The sequence below is a fragment of the Phaseolus vulgaris genome, chromosome 6 (assembly GCF_000499845.2).
Source record: "Phaseolus vulgaris cultivar G19833 chromosome 6, P. vulgaris v2.0, whole genome shotgun sequence".
Taxonomy (NCBI): Eukaryota; Viridiplantae; Streptophyta; class Magnoliopsida; order Fabales; family Fabaceae; genus Phaseolus; species Phaseolus vulgaris.
The window spans coordinates 20,964,372-20,980,581 of NC_023754.2; the positions used below are offsets into that span (position 1 = coordinate 20,964,372).

Sequence of the window (16,210 nt, forward strand, 5' to 3'; positions counted from 1 at the left end):
CCTCTCAATCTGGCACACTAAGGTTGAGCCTCTAGCCCTCTATTTATCCTAGTTTTCTAGGGTTAGGTTGTTTCCTATGTCGCGCTAATGGGCTAAATGATAAAACATAAAAAAGGCCCAATCTTTCTTTGCATCTTTTTCCATTCTGGAACCTTCTATCTTTATCTTTTTAGCTCAAATCATTCATCTTTAATCCAAATCTCCAATCTTCCTTAGAAATCTGCAATTAACACCAAATTTGAGAATAAAATACTCTTATTCAAATAAAGATCATAAAAAATGTAAAAAGGTATAAATTCATAAATTAGGGATTATTTTATATGTAAATTAGCAATAAATCCTCATAAGTGCCTATATTTTAATATGAAATATTACTGAAATTAGACACTTATCAGATTTGTGGTGGCATGTAGCACTACAAGAAAATCATGAAATAGAAACCAATTTCTAAAAATCAAAATAATTAGTTGCAATAGTAACTAAATTAGAGACCATTTTAGAAACTAAAAAGAAATTTGGTTTCTAAATTAGTTTCTATTAGTTTCTATTATTTTCTATTATTGTTAAATAGTTTCTAAATTGGTATCTAATTAGCAACCCAAGATTTTAGAGACCAAATTTAGAAACTAAATAATTGGTATCTAAAACCTTAGTTGTTAATTAGATACCAATTTAGAAACTATTTAACAATAATAGAAAATAATATAAACTAATTTAGAAACCAATTTTTTTTTAGTTTCTAAAATGGTCTCTATTTTAGTTCCTATTGTAACTAATTATTTTGGTATCTAAAAATTGGTTTCTATTTCATGATTTTCTTGTAGTGTAGGAGAAAAGAGAAAAGAAGGGTAGAAAAGTAATTTTTTACATCTGATGTGGCATTTGCTATGCACTCTCCCCTTTCTCTTCATTTTGGAGAAGATGCAAGATCCCCCTACACTTTCCCTGCAGTCTCTCCCTCACCCGCATACATAACTGGAAGCAAACGGGGTGGTACTATGACTTCCGTCGTCACAAACAGTACCACCCCTAGAAGCGAACGGTACCTTAATGTGGAGTGTTCCACTCACCTACCCAGCATTAAAGTGGGGCATGCAAAGAGCCATCTAGGCTTAAATAAGGACATTTCAAACACGTGGATGAAGGAGTTTGAAGAGAGTCTTGGTGGTGTTGGTGCTTTGGGCCACGAGGAAAGCTTGGGCTGGGAAGGAAATTCGGTTGGCTGCTTCTTCCTGCACCTCCATACCTTTTTGTGCCACCCCCATAAATTTTTCGTATTACAAAAGTACCCTTTTCAATATTCTGGATTACATAATCTGGAAGTCTTTATCTAGATTCAGAATTAGCTTCCGGATTATGTAATCTGGAAGTCTTTTATGATTAGCTTCCGGATTACATAATCTGGAAGTCTTTTCTATACATAAGATTAGCTTTCGGATTATGTAATCCATAAGCCTTTTTTTTCAGATGTGTTATTAGCTTCTGGATTACATAATCCGAAAGTCTTTTCTAAATATGAAATTGACTTTCGGATTATGTAATTCGGAATATATCCGGATTACATAATCCATAGGCTTATTATTTCAAATCCAAGGGGTGGAAAAAAAGGATAAAATGGTATTTTCATATTTAGTATGGGGTAGCACAAGAAGGTATGGAGGTGTAGGAAGAAAGAGTCGATTCGGTTAGGCTAGGCCCAAAGTTAGGAGAGTTGGAACAATCTGGTGTGAGGGAGGTAGGAATGGGTGACGTGGCATCTATAAACCATGTAATAAGTGGTGAGATCTTGGGTCATATGGTGGCAGATGACGGAGGTAATGTGCAGGGATTGGTCAGTGGGCAGAAGAAGGGCTATGAAGGTGATCTGTTGGTTGTGGAGGGGAAGGGTATAGACAACCCTTCAAGGTCCTTTGGCGGGACGGAGGCGAACAATTCCTTGTTCCTCGTTCCCATAAAGGGGTCGAATCTAAAAGTGGATAAGTCTGTCTTCTCATATTTTCTCTTTGACAATAATAATCTGGTGGATCAGGCAATTTTTCTGGTTCAACAACCTACTATGAGAAACAATTCTCTAGCCATATCTGACAGTGCAATTAAAAATTGCAACAAAACTTTTTGGGTGAAAAATGACAAGAACGAAGCCTCTAGTGTGTGGAATGTTGGTAAAGAAGCTGGGTATTCTCACCCTGGGCGAGAAGACTTAGTTATTGGTAGTTTACAAGCTTTGACGTTTCAGGATGGTCGCAAGGTAAGGAAGTCAAGGGGGGAGACTAGTCAGTTTGTCGATGAAGATAATTAGTTTGAATGTTAGAGGACTAGGAGGCGCTATGAAAATAAAATATTTAAGTAATTTGATAAGTAAGAAAAGGGCGGATATGGTGTGTTTGCAGGAGACGAAATGCTCTGAAGTTAGTAGGGAGAAAGTGTGCCTTATTTGGGGAAATAACAATGTTGATTGGGTTGAAAACAAAGTGGAAAACAGCGCTGGAGGGGTACTTACGATCTGGAATAATACGACTTTTCAGATAATTAGTTTTGTTAATGGAAGGAATTACTCTATCATTGAGGGCCTTTGGAAGGTAGGCAATGGGTTACATGTCTCCATCGTGAATGTCTACTACTCTGGCTCCCTATAGGAGAAGAAAGTGATGTGGGGAGAGATCAATGGGTTTAGGTCGAATCAACTTTCTAAGGCCTGGTGTGTTATTGGAGACTTTAATTTAGTTAGACAAGAGGAGAGAAAGAGTATGATCTCGGTGACAGGCTATTCTAGAGAAATAAAAGGATTTAAAAAGTTTATAGAAAAATTTGAGTTGGTGGATATCCCGCTGGTTGGTAGGAAGTTTACTTGGTATAAGCCTAATGGATTGGTGAAAAGTAGAATTGACAAGGTTCTTGTGTCAAAGGAGTGGCTCGAAGCCTGACCACTTTGCCAACAGTTCGTCCTAAACAGGTCAATCTCGGACCATTGTGCAGTTGTCCTTAAGGAAGTGTTTGTCGACTGGGGTCCGAGACCTTTTAGGAGTTTGGATGTCTGGCAAAAAGATAGTAGGTTTAAAGATTTTGTGAGATTGAAGTGGGACAACTTTGATGTTCAAGGAAGTGGAATTTACGTCTTAAAAGAAAAATTGAAAAAGCTTAAAACAGAGTTGAAAATCTGGAACAAAGAAGTGTTTGGAGATGTGAACCTTGCTAGTGAGGAGTTACAAAGGAGGATTAATGAGTTAGACACACGGGATGATGATAATGGTATAGAAGAGTCAGAAAGGGAGGAGAGAAGGTCACTCTTGGCTGATCTGAACAAAGCCATGTTTAAACAAGAGGCTGTTGTATTTCAAAAAGCAAGACAAAAATGGTTGAAACAGGGGGATCTTAACACAGCTTTTTCACTCATCTGTGAAATGGAGAAGGTCGAGGAATGAATTGCACGGGTTGTTTATTGAGGGTAGGTGATGTGAGGATAAGGGAGTAATCATGGACAAGGTTCATGACTTCTTCAAGGATAGATTTGACAGGAACGATGTTTGTCAGGTCAGGTTAGATAACGTAAGGTTCAATTCTACCTCGAAAGCAAACAATAAGATGTTGGTGGGGGAGTCCTCTGAAGAAGAAATTAGGGTTGCGGTTTGGAATTGTGAAAGCTCTAAGAACCCTGGTCCTGATGGATTTAATTTTGGTTTCATAAAGTTTTGTTGGGAAATTTTAAGGATGGATGTGATGTCAGCAGTGAAGAATTTTGCAACAAAGAGTCATTGGCCTAGAGGTTCAAACACTTCTTTCCTTTGTCTTGTCCCAAAAGTTGAAAATCCTTTGCAGCTTGGCGAGTTTAGGCCCATTTCTTTAATATGATGCTTGTATAAAATTATCTCAAAAGCGTTGTCTCTGCACTTGAAAAATGTGATTAGCAAAGTGATTGATGTTAGACAGTCTACATTTCTTGAAGGTAGGGGATTGCTGGACAGTGTGCTGGTAGCGAATGAGGTGCTGGAAGAATATAAAAGGAAGAAGAAGAGTTGTGTGTTCTTCAAAGTTGACTATGAAAAGGCATATGACTCGGTTAGTTGGGAGTTCCTATATTATATGTTGGAAAGGCTGGGTTTTTGTGCTCAATGGATTCGATGGATAAAGTGTTGTTTAGAATCTGCTTCAGTCTCTGTATTAGTGAACGGCAACCCAACTAGGGAATTTTCTCCTAGGAGGGGACTTCGTCAAGGTGACTCGCTTGCTCCGTTCCTCTTCCTTATAGTTGCTGAAGGGTTGGCTGGGGTGTCTAGGATGGCGGAAGAGAAGAATTTGATTGACAGTCTGGAGGTTGGAAGAGCTAAGGTGATGGTTAATATGTTATAATACGCTGATGATACCTTATTCTTCTGCAAAGCGAATACCAAAAGTGTTTTTAATATTAAGGCTATTTTGCTTTGCTTTGAGCTTGCTTATGGGCTTAAGGTGAATTTTCTAAAAAGCAGAATTGGCGAGATGGGGTTGGATTAGTGTTCGCTTCAGCGTTTTGTAGCTATTCTTAACTGTAAGGTAATGGTAACTCCTTTTGTTTATTTAGGATTACCGGTAGGTGGGTGCCACAAGCGCGGTGTTTTTTGGAACGGGGTGTTAGAGAGAGTTCAGGGCAAGCTGTCGAGGTGGAAAGGCAGGTTGTTGTCGATGGCTGGGAGGATCTGTTTGATTAAGTCAGTCCTCTCCTCAGTCCTGGTTATTCTTTATGTCCTTATTCAAACTGCCATATGGGGTGGCTGACAAGTTAGTTCGGATCCAAAGGAATTTCCTTTGGGGATGGAGCTCTGACGGAAGGAAAATCGCTTGGGCCTCTTGGAATAAGGTCTGCGAGCCTCGGGACTACGGGGTCTTGGAATCATTGATTTAAGTACTTTTAACCTGGCCCTGCTAGGCAAGTGGATTTGGAGGTGGGGATCGACCAAGGGATGTTTGTGGAAAGAGATTCTCAACTCTAAATATGGTGGTTGGAGGAATTTGAGAGCGGAAGGTAAATCTTGCAGGGGTTCCTGTGGTGGAGAGACCTGAAGGAGGTTTGGGCCTCAAAGGGCTGAGGCAGAAGTTTTGAAGATGGGGTTGAGTGGAAAGTTGGTGATAGAGGGAATATTTCTTTCTGGTGCCCTGAAGGGAATGTTTCCGAGATTATATTCGCTTAGCACGGTTAAAGCTGCTAAGGTGGCCGAGATCGGGAACTGGTCTAATGGTGTTTGGATTTGACATCTGTGCTGGCGTAGATCCCTCTTTGACTGGGAGAAGTTGTTGGAGGAGCAGTGAGTCAGTTGCTGCAAGGGATAAAGATAGATGCGAGAGGGGTGGATAGCTGGGTCTGGAAGGCTGAGGGGTCTCAAAGTTTTACTGTTAACTCAACTTATATTAAGGTAAGGAGGGTTAGTGATGGGGAATTCTCTTCGATTTACTGTAGGTTGCGGAGGTGTAAAGCCTTGCCTTCTGCTGTTTTCTTGGCCTGGAGGGTGTTGGAAAATAGGATTGCGACTAGGGTTAATTTGGTAAGGCGCGGGGTGGTGGTTGAAAACCATGTATGTTGCTTGTGTGGGAAGGTTGAAGAGTCGTCGAGTCACTTGTTCTCCGTTTGTGACTTTTCTTGGAGGGTCTGGTGTCTTTGCTTTGAGTGGCTTGGAGTGTCGTTCGTATCCATTTGGATCCTATGCAAAATTTTATCCAATTCAGGTTGAGTCAGGCATCTGTTTCAGTTAATGATGTGAAATTTGGAAGCATAGGAACTCGATCGTCTTTAATGGAGGAGTGGCAAATGTGTTAGAAGTTTTTGCCTCAGCGTAAGTAAAGGTGTAGTCTTGGATTGCTGCAAAGTCCCATGAAGTTTACTTTTCCTACCCCTGTTGGGTTATGGATCCTTTGGCCTGTATACGGCTGATTCGGTAAAGCTAGTTAGCGCTTGGTTTGGTTGGTCCTTTGTCCGACGATTTTGCGTGTCAAGTTAGGAATTGGATTCTATATGTTCTTGTAAAAGGGTTGGACCACCCCTGAAGTGATTTTCATTTATTTATATTTTATTGCTGATAAAAAAGAAATCACTCTAGAAATTAATAAAAGAACATGTACCAACTGTTTAAGAAGTTTATGTTGCTTTTACATCAGAATTATTGAAATTATTATTTTATTTATATAATATTTTTTTAATTCAAAACCATCTTTTTATACATAGTTTAGCATTATCTGTAAAATTTTGTTTTCAGTTTTTTTAAATTAAATAACTTTATAATTGCTAACAAATCTGTTAATATATTCATGTAAAAAATAGTATGTATTAAAGTTAATTATCAAATTTGATTTTTAATATCTTAATGAGTAGTTGATACTAATAGACGTTTAACATTGTTTAGCAATTGAATAACATATTAACAGTAGATTAAAATTATTTAATTTGGAAAATTAAATCTACAACTAAAATTTCGTAGGAACAAAAGTTGCATATTTACAAATCTATAAAGATTAAAAGTGGAATTAAATAAACTTTTTATACCATAAACTATTTTATTTTATTTTTTGATTTTAAAAAATTAATTTTTATAGTGTCAATCCTTATAAAAAGACCACAACAACTACAACAAAACACCCAAAACAGTATAACCATGGAGGTTGTTCTTCTGCTGCATAAGATTGCATTAAAAAACTGCAGGTTCTATATGTATATCTCTTCATATTTTATTCATTTAATGTTGCAATTAAATAAGATTAGTTGTAACAAACATTATTTCGTCACATGTTAATTAAGGTTTCATGTGTTTGTTGATAACAAAATAAATAAATAAATAAATAAAAAAGGTTTCACGTGTTTCTTGTAGTACTCGTGTCGTGTAAAATAGATTGGTGGTGATGTTGGAATATAGGACAACGAAACAAAACATAGGCAGCAATCAATCACCCTCAAGAAATATTTAAGAGTAAATATTTATTATAGTTAGTGTATTTTGTTATAACATTAATTTCTAAAATTAAAAAAAGTCTTTGAAGGTTTTAGGATTTTATTTAAATTTATAAGATCGACCTTTTTTTTTATATTTCGGTCTTCAAATATTTAAATAATTAGTAGTAGCATTATCATTATTGGTATGTTTTAATAGTTATTTTTTTAAATTTAAATATTTGTTGTTATCATTTACATATTAAAAACTCTTTCCTTAGTTACACCTTATTTTTATTTTGTTTTGTTTTTTTAATAGTAAACAAATACGTTGGTTAAAAATAGCATCTACCACAAAATTCTTAATTAGAAAAAAAATATATATAATCGGATTCAGTGTAATCAATGTTAATTCATAATTTGAGTGAAAAAACAGATAAGCTAGAATCAAGTGAAGTGCTATAAGTTGACCTACGTTAAATAATATTTTAAAATATTTATTTTATTGTTATCTTGATTAAATCAGTACTAATTCTTAATTTAAATAATAAAAAATAGCGTATATAAATGGCAGTTATAACTTCACGTTAAATAACAATTTTAAAAAATTACTTTTTGCAATTACAATTAGTTAAATCAATGATAACTCACTTTAAAATAAATTTTGAGTAATATAGATGAAAAATAAAAATGGACGTTCAAATAAAAAATAATTTATTTTTTTTGTGTGGCTTTGCTTTTATAATATGTCTTTTTCGTGCTGTCGTGTGTTAATAGTTATCAAAAGACAACAAAAAGTAATTAGGTGGGTTTGAGTAATAGATGAAAAATAAAAAATGCGTTCAAATAATTTTTTTTTTTTTTTTTGTGTGGCTTTGCTTTTGTAATGTGTCTTTTTTGTGTTCTCTGATGTTGATAGTTATCAAAGACAACAAAAAGTAATTAGGTTGGTTTGAGTAATAGATGAAAAATAAAAATTAACGTTCAAATAAAAAATGTTTCTTATGTTCTTTTTGTTGCTTTACTTTTGTAATACGTCGTTTTCTTGTTTTAGATTAGGTTGGTAATATTAAATTATAGTGCAATAAATTAATTAAAGAGTATAAGTGTGATTATTATGTAATATAATGAATGATAATTATTTTGATATTGAAAGAGGTTAAATCGGATAATTATGTTTAATTAATTATTTATGTAAAAAATTATATCTAATTTATGAATTAATTTCAACTTATTATATGTTTCAATATTTTATAGATCTACAATTATTCATCTTGAGTTTATTAATAATATTAAACAAATACGAAAAACTTATTTTATCAATTTATATAACACAATACACAATGGAATAAATGATCTTAGAATTTTTTTCAAACTATGTTTTTTTTAGTTTTAGTTTTAGCTTAATATTTTTATTTTTTGAAATTTTTAACAATTTAAAATACTTATTTACAATTTCTTTTAATGTTGTTAATTTTTTATTATTTTGTGTGCATTTATATATTTCTGTATATGATATTCTTCAATATAGTTAGGTATATTAAAATGAAGAAAAAAACATAAACAAAACTGAATTTAAAAAATAATACGACGATTCGTTTGTTTAATATGACAACAATTTTAACACATGTCTAGTCCTTTTATTTTTTATAATTAAAAGAATTAATTGTTAATCAGAATTGTTATATATTCATCAACAAAATAATAAATATTAAAGTTAACTGTAAAACCTTATTTTAATATCTTAGTGTATTAAAGTCAATTGTGAAACCTTTTTTTTAATATCTTAATATAATAATTAACATTATCATGCATGCAATATTTTTTGTAATTAGTTAAATAACAAACAAAAATTGCAAGTTTGCATAATTATAAAGACTAAAAGTGAATTTAAATGTATTTTATATACCATAAATGATCCTGTTCTAACCAACATTTTACATTTTTTATTTTTACTTTTTCATTATTCATTTTTATAATGTGAAAATTGCGTTCCATTTATGTTTCTCATTTTATTTCTTAAATATTGCCATTAATAATGTCAGATTGAAAAGCACGTGCAACTGTAAACAATAAAAGCCACACAAAAACGATAAAGGCAAATTCAAAATGAAGTAATGTTCTCTTAAGAACCACACATTTTCTTGTTAGCCAGCAATCAATATGCACAACTATTTATTATGTTCATCTTCGGATTAAAATTAAATGGAGATTAATGAAATTAAATAATATTAACTATTTTTCTTAATTAATATAAAGTTAGTTATTTTTTAAAAATTTAAGTCTAAAGAGAATAGGAAGAATAGAAATAGAGAGATTAATAGAAAATATTTTTTCATAGATAAACAAAATTGATATAAAATCTTCCTTTCTATCTGAATGAGTTGAAATTTGGAGCGTGAACAAATAAAATGAGAAAAATAAGTAAATTGCATGAAATGTGATGGTGTTGCAAGAATGGACGGATCTAAAAAAAACAAAAATCTATTAACACTTTTTATACTTAAAAATCCTTTATATGTATATAAATATATAGTATAAACTTAAATTACTGTGTGGATATTTAAGACTAGATATTGTTATAGCATTAATTTATAAAAGTAAAGAAAATTTAAAAAAGATTTTGAAGCTTTTGGGATTTTATTTAAGATTAACTATTTTTTTTATATTTTGGTCTCTAACTCAGAGATTTAAATTATTATTATTATTATTATTATTATTTGCATGTTTTAATATTTACTGTCATGAAATGTTGTTAATAATTTTAATATTTGTTATCACTTCCTTCCATGTAGAAAAAGACTCTTTCACTAGTTACATTTTCTTCTTATTTTGTTTTATTTTTTCATTGTAAATAAAGAGCGTTGGATAAAAATAGCATTTACCATAATAGTGTTAATTAAAAAAAAATTATAATCAGAGTCAGTGTAAAAATGAATGTTAGTTCATAATTTGAGTGAAAAACGAATAAGTTAGGGTCAAGTAAAGTGCCAAATTGACCCATGCTAAATAACAAATTTAAAAATATTTATTTTATTGTTAACATTGATTAAATCAATACTATTTCTTAATTTAAATGAAAAGAATAGCATGGATAATGTGTCAGTTATGTCCACATTAAATAATCATTTTGAAAAAAAATAATAATTAGAATCAGTTAAATCAATGCTAAATTAACTCAGTTTAAAATAAAGTTTGAGTATGAAAAATAAAAAAGGGCGTCTAAATAAAACATGTTTTTTTTTTTTTTCTGACCTTACTTTCGTAACAGGCCTTTCCCTACTTCATTTCTCTTCTAATTTTTTGAATCCTTTATTTAATAATACACTAATTAAAAGTTTGAATAGTCTATTCGAAACCAATTGTATTCACTAATTGTTTTGGGGGGTAAAAGTAAGGCAAAAATAAAAAAAACTAATTCGAATCGAATTGTATTCACTAATTTGAATCATGAGTCCAGGTGTGTTATTTTAGATCATTTTTAAGCAAGTATTTATAACATGTGAAATAAATTAAAACATAAAATGGGCCTGGTATACCAGTTTTTTTGGCCCAAATTTCTGGAAGCTTCTTCCTGCACCCCTACAATTTTATAAATTCAAAAACTGACCTTCACCTTTTATTTGAAATCAGGATCTGTAAGTGTGCTACGGATTCATCAATCTGAAAGTGAATCATGTTGCTTTCTGGATGAGGAGATGTTCCGAAAACAAAGTTTGAATAAATTGTTGATTTCTGAAATATTAAATCCGAAAGCTTAATTTTTATTACGGATTGGTAAATTCATAATTTTTTTTTTCAATTATGGATTTCTGGATCTAAAATACATATTTTGAATTACAGATTGATAAATCCAGAATAATTTTTTTAATTATGGATATTCTGCATTTTTTATTTTGGATTAACACTGTCATTAATGTACTACCGGAAGTAGCAATCCGGAAAGTTACTGAATGCATCAATCCAAAATTTTACCAGAAATGCCAATTCAAAAGTTTACTGCAAAATTTTTTTGTCTTTGCACAACATTGTGGGGTGCAAGAAGAAAAATGTAGGATGCAGAAAGAAACTGCCTAAATTTCCCCAATGATACCCATCATTTAGAAATTGCTTCCTAAACCCAACAAATTTAAAACTGCACCCTATCACTCATGCAAAATAACTAAAATGTCGTGGATAATTTTTAAATAGGAGTTAGGATACAGGTCAAAATGTAGTTTGGATTTAATATTTTGGAATACATTTTAAAATCTGGATTCTGAAAACACTTTCCATTGAAATCTTTTTTCAAAACATGTTTTGGGATTTTCTGATAACACTTTTTTAAATTTTGGAATCCTTTTTCAAAAATTGTTTCAGAATTATTATTTTTCAAAATTTTATTATTTAAAAAAAAATCTATTTCTTTTTCAAAATGTATTTTTTAATTTTGGATTTCCAATTTTAAAATGAGACACAATTTTAAGATTTCAAAAGTTAATTGGGTTTAAGAAACCATTGCCCCCATCATTTTGGCAAGAAACTAAGTTAATCCATTTAATTGACTTAGTACATAAATTAATGTATAGACTTCAACTTTCTTAGAAATTTTATTCTCACAAGAGTATTTGTTAGAAAAACTAAAAAGTATATATATCATAAACTAAATTTTAAATAAATACCTTAAACTTTACCTAAACTCTAAATCCTAAAATATTTAATTTTTCAAATGAATGTTCAAACTTTATCTTTTTTTCTAGATAATCCGTAAACTTTATTGCTGTTTTAAAATTGTTATGTTAAACTTAATCTTTGTCTCAATAGTATTTAACTTTTATCCTTTTTAAATATGGTTGTTTCCAACAAAAAATGGAATTAAATTTTCAAGCTTATGGTTGGATAAAAATTACAAGCTTAAATTTCAATGAATTTCCTTTAACGAATTAAATTCATAAAAATATCCCTAGTCTTTTTCATCTCAAACTAAGTTTTAAAGAAAACTGAAGAAACTTGAACAAAACTAAGTTACAGCCAAACCCAACAGAAAACAAAACAATACCTTTTCCGTTTTATTTACTTAAAATGGCATTGAGAATCTCCTAATCATGGACTTTTATTTAAAAAGAAAAAGAGGGTGATACAGATTAATTTAAATGACATTATTGATAAATTTTTTTCTTTAAAAATGAATTTAGAAGATTAGAACATACAAGAGATTAATCAACCACAGTTAAAATGAGAATTGTAGACGGTATTCGGCTGTGACCAAGGAGCACCGGAGATTTAAAGAAATATAAGCATAATTAAATATTAAAATGATAAGAAAATAAAGAACAATTTTCTTAAGTTATAAGGATTTCTTTTAAAATAAAGTAAATTTTTCTACAAATTAAAATTATATAAAAATGCCTGTACATTTGTTTGTTCTAGAAATCCAAAGAAACCAAACATCTAAAACAAAATGGCAGACGCATTTAGTTTTGTTTTATAGGAAAAGAGAACATAAGAAATCAATGTTGTTGACAAATCTTTGCATGATTAATTTAAAATTCAAACAGTTGGACCGCATTGATGTCTATGCAAGCAATTGAAAAGGAAAAATATCTGATGAATGTCATAATGAAATATAGATTCTAATGAAACAGATGAGTTCGAACCTAAAGATATAAAAACAGAGTTACTCTTAACTTCAGAAGGCAGACTAACACCTTGAAGCAGTGTATTGGAATTCATTTAAACTTCTGTTTCATTTCACAATGGGTTGTCATCTACCATGAGCCTTCAGCGCCCACTGTTGGATTCTTGAAGGCAGAGAACTCCCAGTACGTTTTCAACGAGAAAGGAGGGAAAGCAGTGGCACCTTCATCTGTAATTTTCGATATCTGCAAACAGTCGTACATTACACTTGAGTATACTAAATTATTAATCATGCAATATGTATAAAAGCCCCTTTCAGTTCAACAAGGGAGGAAGTCAGGTAGCAGAGTCATAATTTTAGTTCAGATCGAAGTATACACATGGTAGAAAGGGTGCAATAAAGGTTCAGTTTAACCCTCATTTAACATCTTCAACGTATATACAGTTTAGCAGTCAAGAACCTACGGTACACAAGCAGCAGTGGTTGACTGTTATAATAATGATCACCAACACTATACAGAATTGGCACAGCAAAAGAAATTGAAAGTTTTTCACAGATCAGCAGACAACCACCGGGTAATGACAAGCAAGCAAACATTGCAGTAGTTAGTAGTTGCCATGTGACGTTGATTAGAGTCGACCAAAATTAACTTATTTATGAAAGAAAAGAAGGAAACATCATTTTTCAAGATTCACACATGATTTCGCACAAGTACAACACTGCAAATTCTTATTAGCTGTCTATGAACGAATCTACTAACTTTCTATCCCATGAGCTAAAAGTGGAGGTTAGAAATAAGTATGCAAACAAAGGTAGAGAAGAGAGAAGATCACAAAGACATCTAGGTAAGCATGTGAGAAATGCCTAGGAGCTAAAATCCTACTGATGAACTTTCTGATATATGCATCAGCCTGAACCATATGCATAATCCAAAATTAAGAGAGCTCCGGACAGAATCACCAACCAATTTTCAATAGCTTCCCATTCAAATTCCAAAACCGATCAAAATATTGAGCAAAACCTTTAAACATGAACATAAACATAAGAACTTGAGAAGAATATTCTCCTATTTATAGCACTTAGAAAAGGCGAACAATTAGCACATGTAAATGGAGGACAATAACATCATATTTCAGTTTCTAATTTTATAGAGGAAAAAAGATTGAAGTTGGAGGTTGGGTTGCCTATAGAGAGTTGAACAAGATAACTACTGTCTATCCCCGAAAAAATTCTCATAATTGTTATTCATGAACTGTTGGTCGAGTTGATAGGAACAATTTTATATAAGCTAGATCCCAGATCTTACTATCACCAGTTTAGAGTGAAGGAAAAAGACATAAAAAACATGACTTTCCCAACACAGGAGGGGCATTGTGAGATTTTAAAACCTCCGTAATGCCCACTTTAACTTTTCAATTCCTTATGAACGAGGTATTAAAGCTGTTCTCACAAAATAAAGGTCTTTTTTACTACTTTGATAAATAATCCAGATGAGAAATGCACATTTGAGGCTGTACAAATTGAAACCCTCTGCACTTATATCTTAAATACATGTTTGATAAATGGAAAATGGAGAAGGGAGGGGAAGAGCAGGACAGGGCAGAGAAAGAAAAGGAAACAGTATAAAACCTGAATTTTGTTGACTGCAGACCTATCACGGTATAAAAGCACGCGCATGCACTTCTCTAGTAACTTGACACCCTCTTCAAAGGTCAAGTTTTCATGCCACTCGTCACGAAGAATTGGCCTAGCAAGATGATTTCCAAGCCCAGTCGCTACATGGTTGTCCTCAAAATTAATGCCAATCATGTTAACCTGGATAAGACACACGGATTTTAATTGTTGGAAAGAAAAAACTTGAAGGTATACCAAACTTGCAACTGGAAAGAAAAAACAAAGAAACACAAATTCAGACCATGCCAAGGTACTTCTGGCCATTTTTAACTCCACCAAGCACAAGTGCATTCCACAAAGGATTGAACTTGTTCCGCCGATTGTACATCACACGTGTTAAATAATTGTGCACCTCCTTCGGTCCTAGAGAATTCCCATCATCCCACATGTTGTCATAAAGGCTGCACAATCAAAACTCAAAACAAAACATTTAGATGGAAATTATTGTAGTATTAAGAAGGTAAAGGGATAAACTACACAGATGGAGTATTTCACTGTGCAAAAAAAAAAAAACAAGCCTAGCATGGAAAACAGAGCAGAATAACCAGTTCACAACGAGTAACAATAATTATTAAAAGGAAAATGTACTCACATAAGCTCATCAAGGTAGCGCAGAATCTCCTGAAAGTCACTTATCTCCCCGCTAGCACCAAGGAGAGAATGTTTTCCAATAGGCTTGATACGCTCGACACTCTTGTACCGCAGGGTAGATCCATATGAACCTATCAACATATCCCCCATTCATATGATATACAATTATTCCAATACTTAAAAACACTATAACAACTTTTCAGAGATTGCAGATTCATGAATCAGACAACAAAAACTAATACCAGCGGTAAAATTCATTTCTCCGATAATGTTATTTCTTAGAAAGAAAATACTCCGATAAAGCAACTTCCACAATAATCAGATAAAGAGCATTTTGAAACGAAGATAAAAAGCTAATTGAATATCAGACCTCCCATATCAGCGGCCATGAGAATCCCATCTTTGTATTTGATAGCAACTACAGAGGATCCAGTCACGTATGGGTACCTAAGGGTTACAGCATAATTTAGGGCAAAAAAAATGAGATACAAAATATGCAGTTTAAGAGTAAAATCAAATCATTCACTGTGAAAACCCTAAAATAAAATAAAAAGAACTTTAAAGAAGAAATCGCGGAAGTGAGAGAGAGTACACTTACAGAGTTCGCTGGGATTCAGCTACACCTTCCATGGCAGCGAATATCTATCACCTTGGATCGTCGTCACAGTGCTAAAGAAGAAGGAGAGAAAAGAAAAGAAACACAAAGAAAAAGTAAAATATAGCTTCTTAAATATGTTTCATAGCAAACGACGTCGTTTGTGAAGTTTAATTTCGTAAGCCCCAATCCAAGCCAAAAAGCTCTTTAACATAAAATAAAAACTTCTGAGACTCTCACCCCTCCTGTGCATAAATATTTTCATTTTGTTAGAAATCCTTTTAAAATAATTCTTATCATAAATTAATATAATTGTAAAAATAAAATGATTTTTTTATACAAATTTTATGTTTATCTGAAAAAAATACAAATTTATGGGCTAGAAATATAAAAATTATCTAAGAAAAATATTTCTCACTTGAAAATTTAGATTTGGCGAAGTTCAAAAGATGCTAATTAAGTATTAAGTATATTTGGTGGAGGCATGCTAACATCTAAGCAATCACTAATTTACTATGCTACATAATGAGATTTTTACAGTGACGATAACATGATATGTTATTTATTTTATTATCATTATTAGTATTGTTTTTTCTTACTAAATTTAGCTAACTCTTTTTTATATTTAAGGATCAATAATTTTAAAATATTAAATGACTTTTTTTTAAAGTTGGGTAGTGTTTTATTTCTTTAGTTTTTGGTTATAATAGGGAAGAGATATGTGAAATTTTTTAATTAAAATAATTGAAAAGTAAATGTGTACTCAAAAAAATATTTAATTAATTAAAATGAATATTTTAAAATAAGAAATAAAGTTGACAAGTTAAGAGTTTTAAGGTGC

The 16,210-nt window shown here is 31.9% G+C and overlaps 1 protein-coding gene across 1 annotated transcript; it reads right to left on the minus strand.

Annotated features, from left to right (window-relative positions):
* Positions 1-12,387: 12,387 nt before the first annotated feature.
* Positions 12,388-15,536, minus strand: LOC137831763 (proteasome subunit beta type-4). Its single transcript, XM_068639569.1, has 6 exons — positions 15,373-15,536; positions 15,145-15,221; positions 14,776-14,905; positions 14,425-14,584; positions 14,139-14,324; positions 12,388-12,753 (listed from the first exon to the last, which is right to left on the minus strand). Exons 1-6 carry the CDS (start codon positions 15,402-15,404, stop codon positions 12,640-12,642), a joined length of 699 nt encoding a protein of 232 aa, XP_068495670.1. The 5' UTR covers positions 15,405-15,536; the 3' UTR covers positions 12,388-12,639.
* Between the last annotated feature and the right edge of the window lie 674 nt (positions 15,537-16,210).